Here is an 18789-nt window from a genome sequence, read left to right as displayed (position 1 = left end):
GTGGTGGAGCAGCAAGTGAGGAATTATCATGGTGGAAAAATAGGTTAAGAGTCAAACCATCTGAAGTTCCTCGGATTACAGCTCAATTTGAGAGCGTTATATCGGATAATCTGAGAAGAACTGAATATGCTCGGATTCTTAAAGCATACAGGGAAGAGCACGTCAATAGTAGGAAAGTGAATTTTGTAGCTACCCACTTCTATAACCAGGATGTATTGTTAGCTAGGAAAGAACTCACAGATATTAGGAAACGTAAACGGTGTAAAGAGGATTTGGCTAACATGCATATCAGAAAAAGTAAGCGAGATTACCGAAACTGGCTTCGAATATCCAACGCAGCAAGACTGCAGCAGGATGCGGAACACACGCTGGGGCAGTCTGTAAACATATTACTAGGAATCTGGGGGAAAGGATTAATAACGGGGGCCATTTCCAGATGGCACTTACAATTGGTCAGTTAACGGAAGCCAGACGGGTAGAACACTACACAAAACTATTTGCCTCTAGCGGAGATATAACCTCTAGTAATACTCGGAGTAAGGGGGTTAAATGGCTATGGATCTTTGATAAAGAAGAAATTGAAATGATTATTACGAAGCAGAGTTCATCCAGGGAAATGCAGATGTTTGGTCGTATTTTATGATCAAGCTTTTTAACCAGGTCGCGGAGAGTAAGCAGATCTCTTCTACATGGAGAGAGGCGATAGTGGTGCTGATTTTCAAGAGGGGCGAATGAGGAGATCCCAAAAACTATCACCCAAACACGCTTCTTGATACCCTGGGCAAATTATTTGCATTGATCCTGCTGTGAGATCTGAATGTCTGGGAGGTGCAATCGGGGCGACTAAACCCCCATCAGATGAGCTTTGTTAAACAAGTTGGCACTTCCTTAAACCTCTGCCTGCTGAACCGGAGATCCAGGGACTACAAGGTAAACACCTATTGGCTTTCATGGATCTGAAACAAGTGTTTGATGGGGTGAGCAGGGAGAGGTTGTGGTTGAAATTACTGGAATGGAACTGCCCTTCAGGCTTGGTAAAGGCCATCAGAGCATTGTATACCAATACATCGGTTAATGTGAGATTGTCAGCTAATGGTGCTCTAAGAGAAGAATTTATACATATCAAGGGCTGAAGCAGGGCTGCTCCCTGGACCCTATATTATTTAACCTTTATAGGTCCAATCTAGGAAAGTCTCAAAATAGCGTTCAGGCCATTCTGCCGAAGATTAAGGCAGTCGACCTGCCCTGGGTCGTATACGCCGATGATTTGGTTTTCATTGATAAAACTCCTATTGCACTTCAACACAGGCTAAATGCTTTTATGATTTATTTAGAGACTAATGGCCTGCGTGTGAATGAAAATAAATCTAAAGTCCTGGGGAGGCTAGCGACTCGGAGTGGCACTACACAGACATATGGGGTCTTCTCAGCACTTCCTGTACTAACCTTTTATAAACAAAAAGTGGTGCAGATTTTAACATATGAAGAGAAGACATTTTGAATTTATCTTGGAAAGTATGGGGTACATTGGAGGGCCTGTTCTGGAGGAAGGTATTGAAACTCCCCAACTCATTACCAGCGGTGTGTATTCGATACGAGTTGGGGCTGCTGTACATGGAATCAATAGTAACATGGAAAACAATGTCCTTGTTTAGGAAATGCATTGCTCCAGATAACTTGCAACCGATGGACATTCTGAGACAAAGTAAGATGGGCATCCTAGATAGAGAATTTAAGAGCTGGAAGGATAAATGTCGGAATTATCTGAAAGCATGTGATATTACAACAGACATGCTAATTGCAAATTCGGTAAAGGTGAAAAAAAAAGGATGCAATACCTTGACTGGATTTCCACTCTAGAGAAGAGTATAGTATAGGCTGACGGACGACATCTTGGCAGGAGCAATGAGGTTTAAATCAAATTCCTGCTTACCTACAAAAGTTCCTTCGGCACACTATCAGGATTTGTTTATGCGCTGTCGCCTAAATATTCTCCCCACAAGAGAAGTGCAATTGGCTAGGAAGCAGATTCTGGAAGACGACTCACATTGTAGGTATTGTGGAGATTGTGACAATAAAGAGTTATTATTTCATGTCATAACTACTTGTAAGGCTCTGACAGAAGCATGAAATCAATACCTGGATAGGCATGCTAAATCAACTAAACTGCTAATAGCCCTAGAATGGTGAGACAGCTTTGCAACGGGAGAGGAATAAGTTTAGTTTTAGCAGTAATGACATTTTCTGAATATGTTTTCAGGGAATGAGAATGGGTTGATTTAAAGAATTAATCTGTGGACCCTGATTTTATTTAGAAATTGTAAATGTCTAAGATATTATGAAATGTGAAGATCGTGATGTTGCTGTAAATAGGAGGATTTAAGAGGTTTTAATTGTGTAAACCATAAACATAATTAAAATAAATAAAGACAGAACTACCATAGAGGTTACCTGTCATAAAAATGAAAGGAAAAACCTTTACAAAGAGCTAGACAATGACACACAAGTCCGGACAGAGGAAAAGAAAAGCGCCCTAAAAATATAACTCTGAGCAAAAATAAAATGGGCCCATTAGGAGCAAAACAAGCTCTTGGAGACACTTCTCCCAAGTCTGCCACGTGTAGAGAAACTGCTAACCATTTTGAGCTAATAGCCAACCCTACACATCCTAGCAGTAAGAAGAACACAGCTATAAAGAGTCTGCACAAGCCTTTGGAAAACTGGCTGAGTGGTAAATCAAAGAAGATCTTATTACCAAATGAAGAGGAATGCGAGAAGGGTAAGATACTACAAGGACACAGTAAAGACAAAGTCAACAATGAAAGAAGCAGAAAATGCATGGATAAATAAGGAGAGAAGGTCAATGATCCCCATGGCAAAAGACACTAACAATATGTTACATCATACCTTGGAGGAGCAATGGGGCACAAAATATAAAATTAAGAAGAACAATTCTGCAGACGCAAGCAAGGCAAGATAGTCAATTTCTCAATCGGAAGAATGTCCTTACCATTTTGCATTAGTGCCCGGACTTACAAGTAAAAACCGCTAATGTATTCTTATTGCAAGAGACATAGATGATCAATCCCTACTCTTTTGATGGGTATCAGACGATAGAGTAAAGTTAGACACCAGCTGTCAACCCTTTCCTGCATTAAGGTAACATTCTGAAATGCACTGTGAGACCCACCTAGAGATGGATTTCTTGGTGACAGACAAACCCTTTCTTGCCAACGAGAAAGCCACGAACCGTTGGTCAGTTTTCCTGAATTCTGCCATTCTTGCAACATAAAAGCTAAGGGCCCCCTTTGGGTCCATCCTATGGAACCGCTCCTCCTCCTTGGCAGATAGAAAACCAGCAGGTCAATAGGGTGTCCAGTCAACTCGTCGAAAAAAAACTGGTCGACTGCAATTTGGTCGATGCAATTTGGTCGAAAACCATTTCGGCGAAAATTTTTTTTATTTATATATTTATTTTTTGGGTTTTCGTTTTGTTAAAAAAGGGGTTTTTAGAGAAAAAAAGGGGGTTGGGGGGGGACCCCCCCCCAAAAAAAAAAAAAAAAAGGGTTAAAATAGAAAAAAAAAAAATTTCGACGAAATGGTTTTCGACCAATTTGATTCGACCATTTGTCTGGTCGACCAATTTTTTTCGACGAATTGACTGGCAACCGGTCAATAGCCTTGGGCAGATCGAACTCCGGGACCACCTTGTGTAAAAACCCTGGTCGTACTTTTAGTGTACCTTTCTCTGAAAGAGCAGAGATATGGTGGCTTGCACGACAGGACCTGCAGCTCACTGACCAGTCTAGCTGATGTAATGGCCACCAGAAAAGTAATCTTCAGTGTATGCAGGCGAATGGATCAAGAATGCAAAGGCTCAAAGGGAGCCACCATGAGAAAAGTGAGAACTAAGTTAAGGTCACAATCTGGGAAAACAAAAGGAACGGGCGGAAACGTATTCACAAGACCCTTCAGGAATTGGGCCATAACCAGGATCGTAAAGAAAGACTCTTGATCCGGAGAATGTTTGAAAACAAACAAAGCCGTCAGGTATCCTTCAACTGCTGCGGCCTGTGACAGAAGGAACTCATCACTGTAGTGCTGGGGCAAGAGATGAGGTCAATTACGCATTCCCTGCACCACACCTCAAATCTTTTCCACCTGTACGCGTACAGCGATCTTGTCAATGGCCTGAGTGCAGCCAGCAGCACCTCAAGTACCACCTCTTGAGAGGTCCCACAGTCATCATAGCTTATCCTCTCAAGAGCCACGCATGTAGACTGAGGGACTCTGGGTTCAGGTGCAGTAACCAACCTTCCGACTGAGATAGGCGATCCGGCCGTAGAGGCAACCGGTGGGCTGATGACCACATCCAGGGGATCCAAGTGCAATGCTCTCATCGTCCAGTCCGCGGTGATCAAGAGCCCATGAAACCTCCTCAACCTCCTGAGAACCCACGGAATGACGGGAATCGGAGGGAAGGCATAGTGGAGGTTGAAAACCCACTCCACCAGGAATGCATCCCTCAGTGCACCTCTCGCTGGGAATTCCTCTAGCAACACAGCATGCACATCCTGTGGGACTATGTGGCAAACAGATCCACCGTTGGGGTACCCCATTGAGCGAAGATCTCCTCTAGGACTTCCTGGAATGCTTCCCACTCATGAGAGACTGCTCTGCCTGCTTAGAGCGTCAGCCAATCCGTTCTCCATCCCTGCCAGATGTACTGCCGAGAACTAGGTCGGATTCTCCAAAAGCCATAACCAGAGCTGCATCACCTCTCTGCAAAGGGGAAGAGAGTGCACGCCTCCCTGCTTGTTCAGGTAGCGCATGGCCACCGTATTGTCCATTATATTCAGGACCTGCTTCCCTTTGAGAGAGGGTGCCAACGCTTCAGGGTCAACCTGATCGCCCGCAGCTGCAGCCCGTTGATGCGCCTCTGGGCTTCCATCACAGACAAAAGGCTGCTCACCTGCAAATCCTTGCAGTGGGCACCTCAACCCTTCAGAGAGGCATCTGTGACCCTCATGGTCTGCGGCCACGGAGGCCAGAAAGTTTACCATGCTATCATGTCGTCACTGCAGGCCCACTAAGAGCAATAGCCGGCCTTCGACCTGGACACCTTTAGAATGTCCTTTAAGGTGCCAAAGTACTGGGACCATTGACCACGCAGGAGCCATTGCAGAGGCTGTATTCTCAAATCTGGCCTCTGGCACTAGAACAATGCAGGAGGCCATGAGACCTAAGAGGAAGGAAACCGCTAGGAAGGTGGTGTGGCTCTGCAACAGTTGAACCATCTGTCTGACCCTCTCCGGAAGGGGCTAAGCGGGGAAGTGTCTAGGACTGCTCCAATGAACTGGAGCCTTTGTGTTGGTGTCCTATGGGACTTCTGTAAGTTGAGGGAGAAGCCCAGCCTGTGGAGTAGCGAACAAGTGTCCTCAAGATGGGCCAAAACCTGCTCCATCGACTTCCTTCAGATCAACCAGTCATTCAGGTATGGGAATACATGCATGCCGGATCTCCTGAGGTGAGCCACAACTACCACTATTAGCTTGGTCAAACCCCTTGGGGCGGAGATCAACCCAAAGGGGAGCACTTTGAACCGTTAGTGCTTGTCCCCTATGAAAAATCTCAGGAATCCCCTGCACTTTGGTATTTCAGCACATGGAAATATGCGTCCTGGAGATCTATTAACACCAGCCGGTCCTGAAGCCTGAGAGCATGGCGAATTTCTCTCAAGTTCACCATTGTTAACTTGTCCTTTCTCAGGAACTTATTCAAGGCCCTGTCGTCCAAGATGGGACGGAGTCCTTCCCCTTTCCTGGGTACCGGGAATACTATCCCAATCCACTCTGCTGGGAGGTAACTCTTCCAAGGCACACTTTAAAAGCATGGCTTGCAATTCTTCATAGAGCTCCTGTTCTGGTTGCTGAGGAAGAGGGGGAGGGGGTGGTCTGTCCGGAGGCCTTCTTAGGAAAGGCAGACAGAAACCCCATTGGATGAGCTGAAGGGCCCAGGCATCAGAGGTAATGCCTCCCCACTGGGGTCAGTGCTTGCCTATCTGCGGGGGGTGAAATCAAAGCAGCTTTGAGGGCAGAGCCGCCCCAACCGCTGCCATCTGTTGGCCTCTGGAGGCCCTCCTGCACTTACAGAGCGTATGAAACGCCTCTGCCCCTGTCTGGGTTGTGGGAGCTAAGCTTTCCTGCCAAAGGGGACATAACACCTGAATCCAGGCAGGTTTAGCCGGCATTTGGACCACTAGGCCTAGAGACTTGGCAGCAAGCTTTGAGAACATAAACTTTCAAAGGACCCGTCTGTTTTAGGACCGAACAGATTCTCGCCATCAAAGACAATGTCCATTAACTTGTTCTGGAAGTTGGGCGAGAATCCCAACGTGCGTAGATCGCCTGTCTCAATACAGTCACCGACCCCATAGGCCTTCCAACGCAGTCTGCGACGTTCAGTCCTGTCTGTAATGACTGCTGGGCCATCTCTTGACCATCATCCAAAATTCTGAGAAAGCCGCCCGTCCCGCATTTTCCCTTCGGAAATGTACTGAGAGGCTTCCCCAACAGCCTTACACAAACCAAAAGTGTTCATCGCAAAAGCGCAGAACGTGTTAACTGCAGTGCCGGAATAAACCCTGTGGAGGCCCCTAGGCAGTCGAGATGTCAGGGCCCCCCTTCGCAAATTATTTCCTAATCCGTTTTTCATTTTCTGCACTGCTTTATTGTGATCCGTTTTCGCTGGGCCTCTAAAAGGAATGGGGCCCATGGGTAATCCGGCACTGGTTAACTGCCTTAAGGGCCATGCTGCCCTATAAAAACCCTTTTTTGGCTAGGGCGCCAGCTTTATTCCCTTCCCTATCTGTACGGAGTATAGACGTGAATGTGGCTGGCCTAGTGTTCACAGTAGCCACCTGCATCACCAATCCCTCAGGCGTTGGAGAGAAGAGGTAAGCTGGGTCTCCATTTGCCGGCTTATTTTCTTTTGTGTATTTGGAAATTCACTGGGGGAGTGGTGCATGGCTCTGCCATAAGGTGGCGACGGGGTCGGTAATAGCCGTATTGAAGGGCATGGCCCTCTCTGTAGATGTTAGGCAGAATCCTGTGCAGTTCCATTAGGGAGCACTACACAAGATTAGGACAATAAATCCCCTTTGGTATCAGTCTGTACCACAAAGATTTAGTTGGTAGTTGTGGCTGAGCAGTCAGACTTATTTCAAGAGGGAGATGAGCAGTATTCAGGGTGTACACAATAGGCCCACTAGACCATGGAACAAGGAAACGCTGACCAAAGCTTTGTATTGTATATTTATTTTACACACTTCTAATAAAACACATTTATCACAGTCATCAAGCAAGTTAAATTAGGTCAAAGGAAAAATATACACACTCCCAAGTTAAATTGTAGACCAAATGAACCAGAGTGAAAACTGAGCAAAATGGCACAGTGACAACTACACACAAGGGATCCTCTAACAATTCCTCACAAGGGAGGGAAAGCACAAGTTAGATAGAAATAGGTTCTTACATACCCTAGCAACACTTCCCATCAGTTTGTGAACCAGTTTAAGCAAGGCAGTGAGTGCATCAGTATAAGAAGTACTTAAATGAAAACTCAGCAAAATGGCATTTCACAAGGTTTAAAAATGGGAAGGAAAGGGTAGTTTAAAGAAATAGGTGCACCACCCAGTTCTAGCTGAGAATCAATCTAATGAAGGCAGATCTAACAAATGTGACCAGAGTCAGTAGGCCTGTGCCAAAGCCAGTTGGTACAGGGCAAGGGCCCAGGAGCAGAAATGTTCTTGTAGCTGCAGTCAAGTCTTTGGTTAACAAAGTGAAAAAGGTGGATGCAGACGTCGAAAAGACAATGTTAAGAGAGAGGGGAGTCCAACCCAACAGGTAGTTAAAGGATTTAAAACACCTTTAGTGCTACCGTGAAGAAAGGGCGGCTTGGCGGAACAATGTACCTTAAAATGTAGAAGTGGCTCCTGTGGTGGCGGTTGTTCCTGGTAGTTCCTGCAGTTCGGATGATCCAGCAGAGGAAGAGAGGCTCTCATCGTGGAGGAAGGTTCGAGTTACTGCACTACCCAGGGATGAAACCAGCCGCGGTGCTGCCTGACGAATAAAAGGTAGGCTCCTTTAAATCACGGTCCGGGTGGACTGGTGCCTGGCTATCCGGCCTCCGTGTACAGGGTACGGGAGATTCGACCAAGGCAGGTCCGGGAAGGCGATTGGCAAACTGGTTGGCCCCACCAGTTCAAGGGAAGAAGGCTCTTGCAGGTGAAGATCTTCTCTCGTCGTGTGGAGAAAAGTGGTGAGACGCTGCAGCAGGGCTTCACCGGTGGTTTAGTCGTTGCAGATGTCTTTGGCTTCTCTCCTCTTCGGCTTCTTAGTTCCAGTGGCGACGTCTTGCTCTTCCAGTCCTCAGGACCCTGTTTTTATGCAAAAAGATCCCCATTCATACAGTCTAGCTGTCACTCACACAGTGGCGTGGTCATCTTGGCGGGAGACCCTCCAGCCTATTAGTATAGAGTGCGACATGGGTTGCTGAGGCAACCCTGTCTAGGGGTCCTACTCCCCCTCCCACAAAATGGACCCACCCCAGACTCAGTGGCGCCGAAAGGAGGGCTTCTCGGCAGAAGCCCACCAAAAGGACGAACAAAGGATCCCCAACCTGGGTTAGGAGTTTAGAGAAAGACACGCGAAAGAAGTTATATTAAAGTTCTGGCAATAAAAACCCACCGGAGTAAAGTTAATATAAAAATACACCAGCGGTATGTTAGGGGCCGTCAGAAAAGTGGTAGCCTCGAACAATGGGAAAATCGCATAGGGAAATATTCAGGGTCGAATATTTACGGTAGTAACCACTGCCACCAGCCAGAAACTTTTGAGAGAGGGACTGTACGATACCCTCTCGAAAATGAACATAGGGGAAAAACTATTAAACCCTTCCAGTACCTCCATAGTAAGATGGGTTGTACCGGTTTAGTTCATAGGATTTGACTAGTAAAGTCAATGGGGACTTTTTATGCCCTGGGAAACAGTAGTCAGTCCCAGGGTATGGAGTCTATGTTTGGGGGTCGCTACGACACCCCTGTGTCACTGCACTGAGAGTGATGCGTAACACATGTGAATAAAGATGGTTCCTATGGGGTTGAGAAAGATCCCATAGGCATTAAACACAAAAATAGCCTAGAACACACATAGCAAAAAACGCCTAAGAGTGGGAAAAAGAGTCTCACTCTTAGCAGGTAAAAAGAAACAAACCCTTCAAATCCAGCAAAGCTGCTGGGGGACTCTATAGGTAAGGGAAATTAGCCATAGAATGAGAATTCTCCCAAACAGTAGGGGGTCCTTCTTCCAGGGTGTTTGTAAGGTCGTAACCTAATAATATTCTGGCTGGTGAGCTCCAACCTAGGTTATCCATCACCCTATCCACTCTGGCACAGCATATATAAGGATGAGCCTGTTGTGCCTCCAAATCAGGAGAGGTATACAGGCCACTGCAATCATGGAGGCCCTCAGCGAAGGTGAAGAAGTCCGCTTGGTGAACGAAAACACTCTGCCTCCAGAGCCTGTATAAGCAGTGTCGAGGCCCAATGGCATCTGTTCGTCAGTGTAGTCGAAGATTGTTGCTATAGTGCCGAAAAACTGTTCTCGGCTGCGGGACGAACGAGTGGTAGGATATCAGCACCGATATCGATGGTCCCATGCCTCCCGGTGCCTTAAGAGGCTTCGGTGCCGGGGGTGCACTAGCAACAATCGGCGCTGAGGCCATCGACAACAATGGTCGGCTTGTGGCTGAGTTTACCGGACACCACAGGAGCCTGCTGCTTCGGGGAGTCAATCGCACCTGCAGTTGCTTTTTGAAACACATCGAGCACCTGCACTTTAAAAGCTTCCCACTCTGCCCTGGATGTAGTCCCTGCCAACGACTTACCGGGTTCATCAGACTAATTGGATCTGTGCCTGCGTCGATTATGCGGTCTCTTTTTATGGGAGGAAAAAGAAGAAAAGTGGCTCAGAGAGCTCAATCTCTTTTTTTTTTCAATGCCTATCCTCATTTTCAGGAGTATGGCCCTCAGTATAGTGCGCCGATGACCGGACGGTTGCGCGGACCTCGCAACACGAGTATCGCAGCCCTCTCCCGTAGCGATTTTAGTTTCATCTTTCTACAAGAACAACAGTCCACAGTGATGGGATCGACATCGAGGCACCACATGCAGATATTGAGTGAGTGTGATGGACATATTGGAACTGCAGTCCTCGCAGCGCTTAAAACCTGACACTTTGGGAGTGGACATTGTGTGAAAATCGCGTTTAACAAGGACGAAATTCATTGGTTGAAAACACTTGTGACAGAGTTGTTCGAGAGCAGCGTGCTGAGCGTGGTGAAATAGGAACTGAGGTACAGGTGTGTAGTGATGCAGTATATGTACGACGACCAATGCATCGAGTCTAGAGGGATCAACGGTCGAGTCGAGGTGCACTACGCCCCCTGTCAAAATGTTTTCTGAGCAGCCGACGCTGGAATGGATATTTATCTGATGAGGAATCTGCGGGAGAACAGTAGTCAATTGAAGGAAAATTTTCTCGTGTGAAGAACTGCAGCCGAATGCCAGGTGCAGTTCCACACGATAATTTGAAGCACACCAGGCTGGGTATCAAGTGCCGAGGCAGCGAGTACAGTAGCATAAGAGAATAAAATGTGAGAAATTCAGTTCCACCAACAATGTCCTTCACCGTTTTTTCTACTTGGAGCTGGCACGATGCAAGAGAGGAGACGGGGAGCGAATAGGTGCAGGGGGCGTGGGACGAGGGGACCCAATCAGGGGACTTGGATATGGTGTTTAGAGATAACAATGCCCCTGATCTTGTTGGTGTTCCCTCATAATTCTACTGGATAGATATGGTGGGATGCTGCGGCTCACGCCGTCTCCAAAGAAGGGATTTATCAACTTGCACATTAGCAGATACCAACAAACGGTAGGCCAAAGTTTCTGCAGGTCAGCAGATAATGATGTAATTGAGGAGAGGGACGCTTGAGGATCATTGCGTCATGAAGGGGTGTTGAGGGTGGTGTTCCAGGAAATGTTTTAATCCAATTAGGACATGTAATGTATATGAACATATAGAGGTCCCGTGACGACCCACCAATTATGTATTAGAACATCCCCAAAATTGTAACGATTGACAAACTATGCTAATGAGTGATTTCCTTGTATAAATATTAAGACCCTATGTGCAGAGTTGATAATGTATTACAGTTCCGGTCCAAGGAGCTGTTTGTTCTCTCAGTTGACTGTTTAATAAAGCTGGGTTTTTTCTTGCACAGTGTACTCTTCTTTTGGAATAGTTTTATATTTTTCTTTGGATCGCCCCTGGAGACCCCTGGTCTACATTTCCATTCCATTGCTTATTGATCGTCAGATGTAAAAGCTTGTATCTAAAAGAGACATATAATTTTACTGACATGTAATGTTGTTGAATATCTTCTGGAAAATGTCACTCTGTCAAGAACTCTTCCTACATCAGTCCCCAGCTCCTAAGAAGAAGCTCTGTGACTTTTGTGCACTAGGCCCCTACATAATATGGATTTGACTTCTAAAGTTAGGGTATCATTCGTGTGAACTGCTTTCATTATACTGCATCACTACTCACCTTTATTTTGTTGTAAAGTTATTGAATGCATTCCTAAAAACCAAAGGTGACTATATATTTTTGATAATTGAGTATTGTGTGATATTACTACCTGGCTATTTCATTTCTTAGAGTGCAATCTTTGGCCTATAATAGAGTATTTATGCACTTAACTGTCTAAATTAAATTGTGTTCTTCACTGTGTGGATTTATTGTGGACTCCTGATTCCACTCACTTTTGCCTGAGACTATGCCTTGACCTCCTCCATGCTTACCTTGATTAGGTTTGGCTAACCTCCCAGAGTTACCCTGTTCACTATATCTAAGGTGGCTTTCTAAAATCAATCCACCAGGCTAGATTCTAGAAATACATCGTAACAGTCAGTATCCGGTTTGTTCCAAATTCTCTGGAAAAGCACCAACGGCAGACTCAGCCGATCCAGTTTCCAGTACCAATGAAAACACTGAGGCTATCTTCAATAGATATACAGACTTTCACTTAGCCACAAAGAGTTCCACCTGAGAATTGATAGTCAAAACCCGGGAAGCTCTATATCAGATGCTTCCAATGTTCCAAGAAGATGGTTCTAGAAAACCTAAATAGTCAAATGCGTTTACCATTGCTTTTCAAATCTATGAGCTGCAAAAATGTTGAGCCGACAGACTACAACTTTGCCATTGTGGCTGCAAAAAGATTATGGTGCAGTGTTGATACTTGGAAGTGATGAGACACTGCTTTATCCATACCTTTAAGGAGGACATCTTCAAAGCTAAACAGAAAAATCTGAATGAAAGAATAGATAAAGCTAAATCCAAATCAAAATAACTTTTTACAGTATTACAAGAACTTAAAGGGTCTGTAGCCAAGTCATCCAATGTTGTAGACAACGACTGGTGCCAATGTATACATGACAGTTTTACCCAAAAAACAATAAATCAAAAATGTACACTGGATCAAGTCAAATTGTTACAGCCAGTGGAAGTCAATCTTGCATCGGCATGGGATGTCACAAGCCCCGACACCGTCTTGTTTTCTTTAAAAGAAGTATCGGAAGACAAGATGTTGGCGGTCATACAAAAATTGAAACCTGCAACTTGCAAGGGAGATGTTTTCCCTGCAACGTTCTTCAAGGACTTTGCTACTATGCTTGTCCCTTGGGTCACTAGATTTGTAAACCGCTCCTTTCAAGAGGCTTACATCCCAGGAATATTAAAGAGGCATGTATAACCCCTCTAATAAAAAAAGAGAACCTGCATCCTACCATCGCTGGAAACTACAGACCAATTACAAATGTACCATTTCAATTAAAAATAATTGACAAAATAGCTTGTACCCAATACCAGAAGTTTGTCGAACTGAACAATGTCCTAGCGAGCGAATAATCTGGCTTCCGCATGAACCACAGGACAGCGACTGCTCTTTTAGATTTAAAATCAAATAAAACGGAAACAACAATTGAGGAAGGCAATGCAGCACTACTTCTTTTGGATCTTTCTTCAGACTTTGGTCAATCATGCTCTTAGAAAAGAGACTGATTAAGATAGGTAAATGTACCACCAAGGCTGCAGGCTGGTTCAGATCCTTTCTTGGGCCTAGGACAGCTAATGTAGTGAAGGGCAGTGCCCAGTCTTCAAGAACAGTTTTAACATGTGGAGTTCCACAGGGTTCATGCCTGTCACCATTATTGTTTAACGTTTACTCTAAGGATGTCATTTAGGGGTTGCACCTGTGAACCCTGGGGTCTCCCTTGCTACCCCATGTGGTCTCCCTTACTAACCCTAAAAAATAAATTTAAAAAAGTACCTTTTTTTAATTTTATTTTTATTAAACTGAGGCTGTGGCCAGCAGCATGTGGCTCTGTTTCTGGAGTGGCTAGTTTTATGATAGCTATAGCTGGTAAAATAGCCCAGTGGGTTAAGCGCTCAATGCTGCAATGTGTGTGTGATCTGCAGGTTCTACTCCTGGCAAGGTCAACTCAACATTTCATCCTGCTGAGGTTGATAAATGAGTACCAACACAGGTTGGGTGATATTGTATGTATATTTGTTCCATATGAAGCGCTTAGGCATAAGTGCTACATAATAACAAATCATTATCATTTGGCCTTGGACGCCTGCTTGCATTCACAGTAATTTGGTAATATGGGCCTATATGCGCTCATTAATTATACTTATGGTGATCCATTCTTGTATAAATGTACATCACTTTACAGAAACAAAGCTATGTGAAGCCACTTCCTGTTTTGTCAAGGGGTGGAAAGTCGTGTTCCATCGCTTTCTGTGATGTCACTTTGGGGTGGGGTCAAATGACATCACTTCCTGTAATGTCATCAGAGGTCAATGGTTGTGTGATGTCACTTCCACTACCCCTGGCATTGTGGTGAAATAAAGTCCCTGGTTTACTCTAAACCTCTATGTGATAATCTTGTTTCCCTCAGGGTTTATTTAGCAAATTATGCAGATGACACCCAGATTGTGTTTAAACTATCTGGAGACTATAATGAAGATGTGATCAGAGTGAAATAAGTATTCAGGGCCATACAGATATGGATTGCCTCAAACTCTCTGGCCTTGAATGACTCCAAAACAGAGTTGCTTATCATTGGCACTGAACATAACCTAAAAAACCTTGACACTCAGTATAACCGTTTTGAAGTTTATGGCATTGCCATTGTAGTGTCAGACAGTCTATTTCGACTCTCATTTTACCTTTAAGAAGCACATCTCCTATCTTAAATCCTCTGGCACCTACCTTGTTAGTCTTTAAGGCAGATTCGCCCCTATTTAACTGAGGATAGTTGAGCAATGATTGCCACAGCAATGTAACTACTGTAACAGCCTCCTGGTAGGCACTTTAAAATCCAATATTAGAAAGTTACAGGTGTCACAGCTTCGTCGTCATTCTAAGATTTCAGCTTCTTGTAGGAAGCTACATTGGCTTCCTGTCGAGGAGGGAATACAATTCAAGGGTTCTGTTTTGGTATTCAAATGTCTCTTGTCAGACGCACTCTCCGCTCTAACAACAATATGATGCTATTCCAACCTCGTGTCACCTTAAAAAAAGATAGCCGGTGCATGTTTTAATGCCTGGGCACCTACCATCTGGAACTTATTTCCATTGGAGCTTCGAGCATGTGACTCAATGACTCTGTTTAAGAAGCAACTAAAACGATCTTGTTTGATAGGGGGATAGATTAATTGAAGTACATAATCCTTCGCTCAACTGTTCGGACCCCCGCTTCTCTGATTCCCCTTGTTTCTGTTGTCTGTCATGTGAGCACTCTGAGGCCTTTAGGAATGTGGCGCGATATAAAAAAAATAGATAGATGACATACCCTATCACAGTTTCTGTCTTTGTGCATCTGCAAAGAGAGGGAGTGGATTGGCAGAGGAAGGTCTTGGTACCAATGGAATCAGGGTAGAGACACAATGAGATTCAATTAACTGACCCTAATTGTTTTCCTACATAGTGGATCTGAGAATGCTGCCTTTAAGCAAGCACCTCTGCTGACCAAAGCTAGGAGACTAAAACCTGTGTCTCTTCATCAAGTGGTCATTGCAAAATCACTAGTCTTTTTAAGGAAAAGACCTTGTCCCTTGTTGGGCTTCTGTTGTACGGGGCTTCAGAGGGACCTCAGTGCAATCCAGCATAAACAATTGGGTGACTATTGAGGAGAAACGAGGAGGTCAGCTACAAAAACAGAAGTCAGGTTGTAATTGCAAACATTAGATATCAAAACAAGACTACGGTTTGGCCCTAAAAACAAAAACATTTAGCCAGGGGGTTTTAGAAACAGAACATGAAACTGATAAAGAGACTGCAACCCAAGTTTAAGTCTAAATGTGTTGTAAATTAGCAAACTGAGATTGATAGGCTTTAGGCACATGAGGGTTTAGAAGGGCTGACCGTAATTCTTTTTGCTCTTCAGTTTTGAAACAAAAACCTTCCAATTCCATCAATTAGATATGAGTAGGCCCGAGTACCACTGATACTCCATGCAATGAAACTGACCTAAAGCGACGTCTTCCAAGTTAGGCATGGAGTAATTTCCAGCAGAGAGGATGGGTGCGACGACAGCATCTTGGAGCACCACACTATCAATTAGAAAAACAAAAATAAATGTTATTATGATTCAAGCCTTCTGAACAATCTACACATTTCACACACAATACTACTAACTATGAAATGGTTTGGTGCACTGCAGCAGGCTATTGTGCTACTACATGAGGATCACATATTCTAACACGGGAGATCAACCAAGCAAAAAAGGTGACCTTACTCAAAGTATCTCTATTACTCAGCTCCTTAACTGCAAACTAGGAGAGCTCTTATAATTATGTAATCATTAATGTGTGTAGATGTAAATGTGTTTTGAATAAATAGTACATTGCACAATCCCTTTTCCATTTGCTCATAGCTATATATTTTGATTTAAGTTCTGATTGGTAGGCTTAATGGAGCAAATATAATTCAGGTATTTAAATGTAAAGGTGAGTAAATAAATACATTTTCAAACCATACCGTGGGCACAACTAGATGGCCATTCTTTCGTAACTATAGAACAGAACTGTTAATGCATTACGTAACATGAGAGGGATACTGTTTGCACAATGAAAGTTGACATTTTCACTGGAAAGCTTGTTGAATATGGATGTAAGCGGTCGTTTTGGCTCCTACTTTAATACCGATCACAGCTGCCGTCATTATGCTAGGTTTTTGTGTTCTGTCAATATGTTAAATTTCTACAAAATAAGAAGCATTTTGTCATAATGCCCTTCCCCGTACTTTCCTCTGTCACTTCAAACTTAAATGCTGTGGTGAAACGACCTCATTGACTTTGCCATATCGACCCCGTTATGGTATCACCAGGTCCACAATAGCAGCAGTCTGTAGTAAAAGCATATTACTGGTCACTTTGGGATAAACTAACCAGAAAAAATGACATCACATAAACCCCCCCTTGAACAAAGCCAAAACCCTGACTGCATCCAGGGAGTGGAATTTAGGACCCGGAGGAGATGGGCCAAACAGAAGAACCAGTCAGGTCACCTAGGCCAGGAAGGCGGTCAGAAAACATACTCAGATCCAGACAGCCCAAACATGTTAACAACCCAACAAGAAAGGGACTACATAATACCATAATCTCACTTTCCCAACAAAGGGAAACACTGACAGGACTAGCAAAATTCACTTGCAGATTCTGACTGGGAGATAATGGGGACGACCAGGGTAACCCACTGAAGTATTAACAAAACAAAAAAAAAAACGAGCCGTCATGGGAAGAAGTTCTCCTCCCACACAGACAGAGCCCCACTTCCTTTCCACACTACCAGGAACACTGAGGAGAGAGAACTCAGGTCTCCCTCACAATTGCCAGCACAAGAGAGGATCAACTAGAGCGGCAGCCTCCATTAAAAGCAAGTGAAATATACCAGTACAACACCAAACAAAGAAGAAACTTTTTTTTCCAAACTCCCACACCACACAGTAGGAATACCTAATACAAGCTCTTAGCTTTTTGACACAGGAGGTCACCAAAACCTAATTCAGAGAACTAAAACACCCCAACCAGACAGATGGGGAACTAACCAGCAGCTCCATCCCTGCCAGCAACAAAGAGCAAGATTTGCCATTTAAAGATTTCCCCTGTGAACTCAGGAGTACAAAGCATTGTTGCAATGGAGCATGCCCAGAGCGGGTATGTGACCTCTCTGGCCAATCAGAGGGAGGCTAGTCAGACCTAGTACTATATGTTGGGAAGGACACCCTTTCTTTTTGATTTGAATGCAGACCTGATATTTAGGGGGCAAGTAAAGCCTTCTGTTTTATTTCCCTTGCATTGTGCTCATTTTTATTGGGAGACAGATTTATGGAGTTATTGTGTTTTTACAACTGCAAACATCAGCCTAAAGTGAAGTGCTGTTAGGATACTTTGTCTATCCTTAAATCTTTTTTTCTTTTGTAACCTCTGGGTTACAAATACAATTTATCCAGCATGGGCTGGAGGAGTGGATATTTTCCTACACTGTTTTGTACTTTTAACTTGTGCACTTTCTCAATTACTGCAAATGGCTACTAAGAGTGTCTAGCACTTCAAGACGGCCTTGCCACAAGATTTTTGCCTATCCTTTGACCATGATGTTCTTTGGCCCGATTTCAGCCCTCGCAGGGCTGGAATTGTCTTATTTGGAATGCCCTTTTCCTGGGAAAGCTGCAGCATTTGTGGGCTAAGAGGTGGTCTATATGTGTGGCAGGATGTGGGGGCTGGGACTGTCTGGCACCGGTTGTTAGGGAGAATTCTCTGTTTAGGCTGAATTTCCTAACCTAGTGAGTCCCCCAGCAGCTTTGCTGGATTTTTGGGGTTTATTTTTTTCTCCTGCCAAGAGTGAGACTCTTTTACCCTCACTCTTGGGCATGATTTGAGTGTGTTTCTTTGACTCTAGATGTGTTTAATGGGCTATGGGGTCTTTTACTCCATAGGGCTTCATGTGTTTTTGTGATGTGTGTTACACAGCACCCTCAGTGCAGTAACACAGGGGTGTCATAGTGACCCCCCAATATAGACTCCATACCCTGGGACTGACTACTGTCTCCCAGGGCATCTAAAGTCATCATTGACTTTACTAGTCTCAAATTCTGAACAGAACCAGTCCAAACCGTAATATTGTGGATGTACTGGCCGGGACAATTCGATTGCCCCGGGGTCTGTTAGTCGTGGGAGCACATCTCTGTCCCCCCTGATCGAATTTTGGCTGGTGGCAGTGGATACTACTTTTTATATTTGACCGCGAATATATCTCTATTGGATTTCCCATTGTTCGAGGCTACCAAATTTAATTATTTAATTCCTAGAGCCTCTAACATATCGCCGGTTTATTTATTTAATATTAATTCTCCGGTTGGTATTATTTTTTGCTAGAACTAGGTTCTAAAATGGCGTTTGTGTTCGCTTCTGTGACTCCAACCCAAGTTGAGCCCTTTGTTCCACTTTTTGGCGGGCTTCTCCACAGAAGCCCTCCAAAGTGGTGCCACCCTGTCTGGGGTACTTAGGAGGGGTGGAGGGGGATTTAGTCGCACTCCGTCCTGATTGGCCCAAGTGGTGAGCCGGCCGGCTCACCACTTAGCATGTTTGAGTGACAGCTA

At 44.5% G+C, this 18789-nt stretch overlaps 1 protein-coding gene across 3 annotated transcripts in view; it reads right to left on the bottom strand.

Annotated features, from left to right (window-relative positions):
* Window positions 1–18789, bottom strand: part of ARHGEF11 (Rho guanine nucleotide exchange factor 11) — a 1841770-nt gene that overhangs the window by 124435 nt on the left and 1698546 nt on the right. For all 3 annotated transcript variants that reach the window (XM_069604553.1, XM_069604546.1, XM_069604551.1), the window contains one exon: window positions 15658–15740. In XM_069604553.1, the coding sequence (XP_069460654.1) occupies window positions 15658–15740 (83 nt within the window). The remainder of the gene's footprint in view (window positions 1–15657; window positions 15741–18789) is intronic.

The sequence above is a fragment of the Ambystoma mexicanum genome, chromosome 1p (assembly GCF_040938575.1).
Source record: "Ambystoma mexicanum isolate Mex_15411 chromosome 1p, UKY_AmexF1_1, whole genome shotgun sequence".
Classification (NCBI taxonomy): domain Eukaryota; kingdom Metazoa; phylum Chordata; class Amphibia; order Caudata; family Ambystomatidae; genus Ambystoma; species Ambystoma mexicanum.
Note: the sequence above shows the minus strand (reverse complement) of the source record. Positions and strands in the feature narration are given on the sequence as shown.